This window comes from Felis catus, chromosome B2 (genome assembly GCF_018350175.1).
Source record: "Felis catus isolate Fca126 chromosome B2, F.catus_Fca126_mat1.0, whole genome shotgun sequence".
Taxonomy (NCBI): domain Eukaryota; kingdom Metazoa; phylum Chordata; class Mammalia; order Carnivora; family Felidae; genus Felis; species Felis catus.
The window spans coordinates 148,849,385-148,859,309 of NC_058372.1; the positions used below are offsets into that span (position 1 = coordinate 148,849,385).

At 57.9% G+C, this 9,925-nt stretch overlaps 1 protein-coding gene across 1 annotated transcript; it reads right to left on the reverse strand.

The window, feature by feature from the left end:
* Positions 1-2,768: 2,768 nt before the first annotated feature.
* On the reverse strand, positions 2,769-9,305 carry PRR18 (proline rich 18). The gene is made up of 2 exons (XM_023254743.2): positions 7,048-9,305; positions 2,769-6,290 (listed from the first exon to the last, which is right to left on the reverse strand). The coding sequence occupies exons 1-2, from the start codon at positions 7,089-7,091 to the stop codon at positions 5,627-5,629; spliced, it is 708 nt and encodes a 235-aa protein (XP_023110511.2). The 5' UTR covers positions 7,092-9,305; the 3' UTR covers positions 2,769-5,626.
* Between the last annotated feature and the right edge of the window lie 620 nt (positions 9,306-9,925).

Consider the following 9,925-nt stretch of genomic DNA (forward strand, 5'->3'; position numbering starts at 1 on the left):
AAGGAGTCTTGAGACCAAAAAGTTCAGGTATTGATATAAAACTTCCTGGAGTTTTAGGCCAGTACTTGCTGATCTGAAAGGACTTCCTAAAGATTCTCTACCATTGTTGGCAGGGGTCCAAATAACCCACCTGTCCCGGGGGGTGGTCCAACGGGGGAGAGGATGCAAATGCGAATTCTCCCACTGGCTTTTATCAGGAACAGATACCGCCATGAAGCACATCTCTGCATCTTCCAGACGCTGCATTGAAAGACGCTGCCCATCGCATTGCATATAATACAAATATATGCATCACACAAAAATTCCTCTTCTCCAAGGAAAACGTTGATCTCCTGTAACGAGTTCGTGTTCTTGTTATTGGATATCGAAATCACGTAACTCATTATTTTTCATTTTGTCTTTACTACCGGGAAGCAAGGCGGTGCGTTTTGTATTCAGGACATAAATCATAAATAATTCTGGAATAAGAAGGTAAAACACAGTCGACATTTTTAAACTCCTCAGGGAACTAAAAGTGTAGCCCCCACCCCCGGGTGTGCATTAAATGGTTAGAGAGAAAACCCTCAGAATATGGTAACCAAGATAGGCTTTGATTTTGCACATACAAGTGCCAGAGACTAATGTGTTATAACGAGTGGTGAGGTTTTCTGTCGTGGCAGTGATAGTTACCCTGAGCTGGCGACGCGCAGGGATCGTCCCAAAGGCTTTACACACACGTCGTCATAATCCTTACCAGGGTCTGCGATGGCATCTTATGACAAAGAAGTCTAACGAGACACGGCTGACGCAGGACAGAATCAGGATGGAAATTCTCTGTTTGACCTTTACCCACGGGGAGGGCTCTTCGCCTGCACCACACTGGGGAGGCACTCGGTCTCTAGGCTGGACTTGGGGCCACCCTCGCCGGCCACGAGACCAGCGATGCGGGTCTGAACCGGGCCCCTCCGAGCACCCCACAGGTTACCAAGACACCTGCACCTGCGTGCCTTACTCACAGCGCACACGGGTTCTTACTGTTCTTTGTGCATAAGACGTAGTTCAGGACTTGCTCAGGCAGGTATTTCTATGCTTGGAAACATAGGCACGAACGTATAGCTTCAGAGTAAGTTTTCTGTGACCAGAGCCCATAGATCATCCACCCTCGACGGAACTGCGCACTTTCTAGGGAAGCCACGAAACCAACGTTTCTGGCTTTTGGCGTCTTTTTCCAGAAACAAAGGAGATCGATGTAAACACCTCTCTTGAAATGCTCGGGTATGCTTTAAATACATGGGATTAAGTCATATTCGCTCAGTCTCCAGCATGTTACATGCACTTGGCTTAGACAGTGGTGTCCCACGATCTGTCCCCACAACACGTAGTGAAGGCTCAGCCTCCGCAGAGGGGTTCCCTTGTCCCTGCTGTAGGACCGTGCGGTGTTGGGAGAATTTGACAATAATACCACGGCGTCTCCAGAGACAGCGTGTTCCCAACCGTCTTACTTCCACGGACTCCTTTTATTACTTTTTTCTCTGGGTATCCCAATATTCTTAAAAAAAAAATTTTTTTAAACATTTATTTATTTTTGAGACAGAGAGAGACAGAGCATGAACAGGGGAGGGGCAGAGAGAGAGGGAGACACAGAATCGGAAGCCGGCTCCAGGCTCTGAGCCATCAGCCCAGAGCCCGATAGGTATCCCAATATTCTAAAGACAAACCACATTTACTAGATGACATCATCCTTTTTGGTGATCGAATAGCTCTCGCCATTATTCAAACTGACCCTTCAACTTCTGATCGGTGTCACCTACCATTTTGAAATCACTTTCAGCAAAAGAAAAGTGTTCCAGTGAACGTACAGGAGTTCTTAGTCTGGGGTCCATGAGCTTCCTAAAATACATGCAAATTTTTGTGGTCACGGGGTACATCTTGGGAGTGTATCTGGAATATAACGTGCGTGGGGTTTGTGACCCAACACAAGGTTAAGTATCATTGCCCAATAGCTTTCTTCCAATAACGTTTTTTTTTTTATTTAAAAAAAAATTTTTTTTCAACGTTTATTTATTTTTGGGACAGAGAGAGACAGAGCATGAACGGGGGAGGGGCAGAGAGAGAGGGAGACACAGAATCGGAAACAGGCTCCAGGCTCCGAGCCATCAGCCCAGAGCCTGACGCGGGGCTCGAACTCACGGACCGCGAGATTGTGACCTGGCTGAAGTCGGACGCCTAACCGACTGTGCCACCCAGGCGCCCCTCTTCCAATAACGTTTGATCACGGGGCACCTGGGTGGTTCAGTCGGCTAAACGTCCGACTCTTGATTTCAGCTAAGGTCACGATCTCACGATTTGTGAGTTTGAGCCCCACGTAGGGCTCCGAAAAAACCTGGTCATTGCCAGTAGTATTTAAAGCCAATGAACGTCTACCAACCCCCCGAATCCCAGGCCCTCCAGGCGGGATGGGGGCAGCAACACGGGGGGACCACCTCACATGAACTCTAAGTACCTTGGTAATCTCTTCCCGACCAGCTTTTAATATTTAAAAAACATTTTTTTTTTGATGTCTATGTTTTTGAGAAACACAGTGGGAGCGGGGGAGGGGCAGAGAGGGAGACACAGAATCCGAAGCAGGCTCCAGGCTCCGAGCCGTCAGCACAGAGCCCGACGCAGGGCTCGAACTCACGGACCGTGAGATCATGACCTGAGCCGAAGTCGGACGCTCAACCGACTGAGCCCCCCAGGTGCCCCCAGACCAGTTTTTAAAATCCTCCCCCAAAAGAAAACACAAGGCATTGAATTTCTCTTTTATTTAAACATTAAGAAATTGCAGCACAGTGACTCCGAAAACTTTCTCAAAATGTCCGTAACAACACGACGAGACATCCAGTGTCATAGGTAGAAGTTCCGTCTCTTCGAGGGTCATCTGCCGGAGCAACATAAACGTTCCACTCGCCTGCTTTCACAGTGAAGAACAAGGCACACAAAACTCTGTTTGACAAATGCCATTGGGAAGAAGGAGCACAGTACCAGGCTGGGGCCGGTCAAGAGAACTCGGGCGGGGGCGGGGGCGGGGGGGAGGGGACCCAGAGAAGGAAGAGGGTGAGGAGAGGGAGAGACAAAGAACAGGGACACACAGAGACCCATGCACTGTGACCGTGACGGGACGAGGGACACGCACCCACATGGGCAGCCACGGAAAGGTGCTTCGAAAAGTCACCTACTTTACGAAAGTCTTCAAAACGTTACTGAACTCAACAGAAACCTGGGTCTCTCGAGTCCTGGTATCTGCTCAGAGGACACTCGAGAGCAGTTAGCACCCTGCCCACGGGACCACCACTCACGCTCACTCCCGGGGCTGGTTAACGTCCAGAACCAGCGCTCCGTCCCGGACTGAGAGTCCACGGCCACGTCTCCGTGTCGCCTCAGCCGGATTGCCACCTGGGCCTCTCTGGTGCTGACGCGTTCATTTTCCATGAAAGACAACTGAGCTCTATGCATCCAGGCAGGAGTCGGAAAAGACAAGCCAGTCGGTGGGGAGGGGCTTTGGCTTTGCAAACTCCTCTGCTGGCTGACCTCGCTCCTGCCGGATTAAACGCTTCCTGTTTGACTAGGTTTGTGTCTAGTGAGAGAGAGCGAGACAGAGAGAGTGGGGCAGAGATCACAAGCACAATATAACACTGGCTTTTAAAAATGTAAGGCTTCAGTGTAAAATATAATAAGACTTCCCACATTAAAGCCCAACGAGATAAACATTCAACTACTTACTGACTTTCACACAAGTCAAAAGGTGAGGTAATACATTACTCTTCTATGACCAGCCTTCTCTGATTACGACTTTTTCCCCCCTCTTTCTCAACCTTAGAGTTAAGTATAATCAGATGCATGGAGGGAGTGTAGAAATCAGCCTGGAGTTAGCAAGAAAGGGTATGGGTGGCTCCCAAAAGGCCGAGGAGTTTTAACCCTTTATTCAAATAATAGGCAGAGATTTTCTCTTTTAAAAAAATGAGTATACACAATCGTATAAAGCCACTATGTCACCGATTTTTACCCGGTGATTAAAGCCGCTGGAAACGTAACATCTGCCCCCAGGGACCCCCCACTTCCTCCCTCAAATGAATTGCCCGCCTGGCCCGGAACATGTTGTTCTGCGTCCGTCTGTCCGCACACGGCTTTTTGCCTTCTCCCCTCCCCCCCCGCGGTCGGCCTTTCCGCAGCACAGAAGTCACATCGCAGGTAGTGCTTCCAGGAAAAACAGCGACCTTCAGCAGAAGCTGACCTTCACCCCCGCTCACATCTTGTCCCGGCCTTTCAAGTCCATCCCCAACGCTGTGCTCCAGGGACACACTTGTGTGCGTGATGGGGTCTGTGCGTGTGCGTGTGTGGCCGTGACTCTGTGTGCATGTGGGTACGTGAGCAGGAACGTGGTTTTAAAAAATGTTTAACGTTTATTTATATATGAGAGAGGGGGAGGGGCAGAGAGAGGGAGACACAGAATCCGATGCAGGTTCCAGGCTCGGAGCTGTCGGCACAGAGCCCGACGCGGGGCCCGGAACCCACGAGAGGGGAGATCGTGAGCTGAGCGGAAGTCGGACGCCAGACCGGCTGAGGCCCCCAGCCCCCCGGGAGCTAAGTGTTCGTGAGAGAGCTCTGTGGGCGTGGGTGTGTGAGCATGCGTGTGACTGTGCGTGGGGGCAATGTGGGCAGGCAGGCCCGGCTGGCAGAGGACACGGGGCGGCACAACAGGGCCCTGGCAGAGGCCTGCAGTGTGGACGAGCAGTTTCGAACCTCGGCCTCGCTCAGCGGGTGGAGTAGCTGCTGGTGTTCCCACCCTTCTCCCCTCCGAGCTTAAAAATTAGGTTAACTTGAGTTTCCCAGCTTCCCAAACCCTAGATGCGTTCTCTGTTTCGGAGAAACGGAATCATAAATGCGGCACCAAGGCCAGCTCTGCAAACAGCCAGCCACCCTCACGGGTGCCCTCCCCCAGGCTGTCGTCCACAGGGAGTGACACAGACAAACCACCGGCCCAGCCAGAGGGTCTTTGGGACCCACGGGAACCTTAGGGGTGAGGAACGGGAGGCATTTTCACCCTGAGCCCTAAAGGCATCTGGGGGGCCAAGAGGAGGCCAGAAGGCTCCGGAAGGCAACACCTGGGGGGTGGGGCCGACCAGGGTGGGAGAGGGAAAGGGTGGCTGCCCCAGCTGGGGGTACCGGGCAGACCCTGGCCAGGACGTGGGCCCGGGGGTCAGGGAGGCCGTGTCCTAGGCTAGCCCCCCCTCCACCCCGGGCTCACAGGGGCCCAGGCAAGGCAGACGAGGCTGTGCGTGTGCCACCAGGGTGCCCCGGAGGAAAGGCCATTCGCGCGGTCAGCCAGGGGCATCCGGTCCTGCCCACCGCGTGCCGCGGGTTCAGAGGTGCCGGAGGGTGGCCGTGGGCGTTGGGGGTGGGGGGAGGGCAGGCTCACAGGGTGCGGCCACGCTTCCAGGAGGTGGGGAGTTCCCTTCCCCTGCTCACGGGCATCCAGGGGGTGGGCACAGGTGCGGGGGTGGGGGACCCCCAGGCTCACGGGCATCCAGGAGGCAGGCGCAGGTGCGGGGGGGGGGGCCACCCTTCGGGTCCGCGGGAAGCCCCCACCCCCCACCCCCCCTCCGGCTCACAGCGTGCTCAGGTGCGGCAGCGTGTCCAGGGGCCCCGCGAGGTCGCGCGCGGCGGCCGCCGACTCCACGCCGCGCAGCCACTCGGTGCACCTGCGGACCAGGCCCTCGTCCACCGCCCGGGCCTCCTCCTCGTACTCCACGTCGTCGTACCGGTGCCGCTCGTTGAGCAGCGACACGCGCGGCGCCGGGCGGCGGCCGGGACCCGCGGGAGAGGGCGAGGGCGGCGGGCGGCAGGGCCGCGCGGGCAGCCGCCTCTGCAGGTGGCGCCCCTGGAGCAGCAGGACGGCCTCGGGGGGCAGGCCGGGCGAGAAGGGCGCGGCGGCGGCGGCGGCGGCGGGTCCTGTCCCCGGGGCCGCGTCCCCCGCGGGGCTGTGGCCGGAGCGGGCGGGCCGGGCGGGGGCGCGCGGGGGGCCGGGGCCCGGGCCGCGCCGGGCCGGCGACCGCTTCAGGGCGGCGGGGGGCCAGGAGCCGGACAGCGCGCCCTCGGGGGGCCTCCTCCTGTCCGCGGCGGCGGGCGGCGCGGGCGCGGGCGGGGCGCGGGCGGGCGCTGCCCTGCGCGGGGCGCCGGGCCTGCGGGGCGGGGGGCGCGCGGCGGGGGCCCCCGGGGTCGGCGTGGGCGGGAAGGGCATGGTGCCACCGAGCCGGCGGGTCATCGGCGCCCTGGAAGGAGACGGGCGGCTCTCAGTCGCTGGGGCGCGGGGGCGGGAGGGGGGGCCGGGGGCGTCCCCGCGGGTGGCCGGGCTCGGCGCCGCGTGCCCCCCGCCGCACCCACCTGCGTCCGGCCGCGGCATCGCCGGCTCGCTCACGTCCCGGCTCCCGGGGCCCTCCCCTCGCTCGGGGACAGTCACCGGCCGCCGAGCCCGGCCCGGGCGGGGACGCGCCAGCAGGAGGAGCCGAGCGTCTGGCTGGTGTCACGACCCGACTGTTGCGTGCGACCGGCCACGGAGCCGGAGCCGGGACGGCGCGGGGCGGGACCGGGCGGGACCAGCCTCCCCCGTCGGCCCCCACCACCGACAGGACTCAATCAACCCGGGGCGGAGGCGGGAGGGCCGGGTGGGTCCCGAGGTCCTGGGCGGAGTCCCTGCCGCTCGGAGGGAAAGTCCTGGACAACCGCTTGGCGCCTTTAAGAGGGTGGGAGTTGGGCCGCGGGGTCACCGGCCAGGCCAGGCTGCCGGCCGGCGCCCTGGTGCCAGAGGGGAAGGCCGGCCGCCCTGGATGGCGCTGGGGAAAAGGCATTTCGGGGGATCCTCTTAGGTCCCCTTTTACAATGCTGATGCCACTGCTGAAAGGCGGTCCCCTGAAACTCGAGCCCCGGCTTTATCAACGGGCAAAACAGGCCCGTGTCAGTGATGCCGTGACAATGACAGAGGAAACGGTGCACACGGAGGGATTCCTGGGCGCGGAGCAACGTACTTACTGCTGTAACGGTGGTTCAAGCGAGTGACACATCGTGACTGTCATCCCATATTCGAGGAGGAGACCTGGAGACGTCCCTCCGACGTTCAGATGAGTGACGACGTCACACGGCGACGCATCACAAGTCAAGGCACCACTCAAGGAGAATTATCCCCCAGGAAACACTCTTCCACGGGAGGTGCTTTCAGGCCTAACCGGGGACGGGACCAGGTTGTGCGGCTATGGCCCAGGTCAGCCGAAAGCATTCAAGTGTGGGTGAACTCCAAGTGCGCTGTGCCAGTGGCCGCCCCCCCACCCCCACCCCAGCAGCACCTCCCGGCCGTGAGGGCACTGGCCGCGTCCCTGTCCCTCCTGCCCCCGTGTCAGGGCACCAGGCAAGAGCGGAACTCGGTCGGTGGCCAGAGCCAGTCTCCCCACAGCTGGGGGTGGAGAAGGGGGCTGAGGTCCCATAATCTCCACCTGCAACCGAAAACCACATCTACATACGTGTTCTCCACAAAATGTGCAAACGCGGCTTCAAGACAGGCTTCGTTCTCTCAAACGTTCTCCCCGTCCTGCCAGGGCCTCAAGGTTAGCCTCCCGCTGCCCGCTGCTCAGGGGTCGGGATGTTTGAGGCAGGTTAGGTCATAAATCTCTGCCGCAGGTGCTGAACGCGCCTGGGTGTTTTATTCCAAGTTTCTGTATTTCTAGGTGGATGCGGGACCGGGTAGGTTAGTGGTGCAGCGGGTGGACAGCGTCCCGCCGGGAGAGCCCGGGTTGGAGGGCAGGCAGACACAGTGAAAACAGGAGAGGACGGAGGCACAGGAGGACTCGGAGGGGAAGGTGACACACAGGAAAAGCAGCAAACTGGATCCTCCCGAGACTGGAGTATGGGTCCCAGATGCCCAGTGGCTGCAGTGGCATCCGTGACGGGGTCCTAATTCCTAAGTCCCGCAGGACAGTCGCAGGTGAGCAGGCGGAGCTGGCGATCCCATAATCGCCTGCCTGTGTGGCTTCTGTCACCATTTCCCTTCTGCTAGGAACTGGGGGCTGAGTGGGATGGAGGAGAGGAGACAATCCCAGCAACAGAATTCCAGACACACCACATCTGAGCCAGCACCTTGAGGAAGGGAAGGAAAGTCCTGGGCAAGGGTGAGGGGCTATTAGCCACGCCCACATCCATAGTAGCAGAGATTGGGCATTTTCCTCCAAGAAGAGACAGTGAGATTCATCAGACCGCTGCACACATCGGATGAGACTGTCCCTGGGATTCTCCAGAACCCCCACATCCTGTCCCAGCCCAGAAGCATGCGGACTTGGGAAGCTGGAAGTCTCTGCCTGACCTCTGAGGAGAAAGTGAGTGCCGGGCGCCTGCCATCGCGTCACCTGCCCAGGTCAGAAGAGCGCTCCTCTCCCGTCTTTCCTCAAAGGCCCGGTAAGCACCCCTGCCGGGGGCGATGACTTCCGGTACTTGGTGGTGGGCTGCTGGCCCCGGAGCGGCAGAGGAGTGAGTGTCCCCCACAGGACTCTGCTCTTCAGACTCCGCTCAAGCATCCAGATGACAGCATCCCTGCTCCCTGCCAGCCACCTCTTCTACTCGAACCCTTCGGCCCCTGGGAAACTGGAGGCTGGAAAGAGTGGCCTGGCCTGGCGGGGACCGTGGGAGAGCAGCGCGCGTCACCTGCACTGTCGCGGCCCGCCGGCTGTTACAGAATCCGTTACAGTCTGTGTGGTTGAATCGAGCCGCCGGTGACAGTTACCAGGAAGGAAAACCACACTAGGACAGCCAGCCAAACTTCCCTCCAGAATCGGGGACGCGACAGAAAAGCAACTAGAGTCAAGAAGTAACAGCCAGCTGTAACTTGGTCATCTGCGTGGGATTTTGCGTGCTGGGCCCAGAACCCAACAGTGGGGCTGTAGCTACGCGTGAAACAGGAAAACAGGAGGACCAGAATCCTGGGATCGGGTTGTCAGTTTCACACTGTATTCCTGGGGTCTCCGGACTCTAAAACCCACGAGTATGTTTCATCTGGAGGTCACAAAAGTTACCTCAACTATAAGCTGGTCGATTTGCAAGGTCAGTTACGCAAAAGCCCATATACGTACTCAGAACTGTCCGTATTTTTTGCCTGTGCTGTCTCACTTTCCAATTACGTCGATGCTCCTTTTTGTTTTAATTTTTTTTTTCAACGTTTTTTATTTATTTTTGGGACAGAGAGAGACAGAGCATGAACGGGGGAGGGGCAGAGAGAGAGAGGGAGACACAGAATCGGAAACAGGCTCCAGGCTCCGAGCCATCAGCCCAGAGCCTGAGGCGGGGCTCGAACTCACGGACCGCGAGATCGTGACCTGGCTGAAGTCGGACGCTTAACCGACTGCGCCACCCAGGCGCCCCTCGATGCTTTTTGAAACGTTACACTTGGCACACTGTCACATCAGCGTCAGGTGCACAGCACAGCGATTCGACCCGTCTGTGGGGGATGCTGTGCTCACGAGCGTCGCTATCACCTGTCACCAGACGATGCCGTGACATTTGTTTGATTTTCAGATTCTGAACAAACGCGAACACGGTGTGGTCCACCATTTGAGAATTCATGGTCATTTTTTCTCCCACTGTTGTATCAGAGTTAAGCGTAGGAACGCGGACTTTTTGTTATGACAACCCTTGAAACTGTTTCCAGGACAAACAAAGACGTATGCAGAAAATATTTAAATCACCAAAATAAAGAAGCAAGACGATATCCAGGCCCCACTAAAATCAGCACGAGTGCTGTGCAGGTCTGAAGGGAAGGGAAAACCGCGCAGCCTGCGGGGTGCTGAGCCTGCTCTGTGGGAGGCTGGGGTCCCACAGGGATCCCCCCACATCCTGAGTACAGACACACTGCGCTCACCAGCTCATC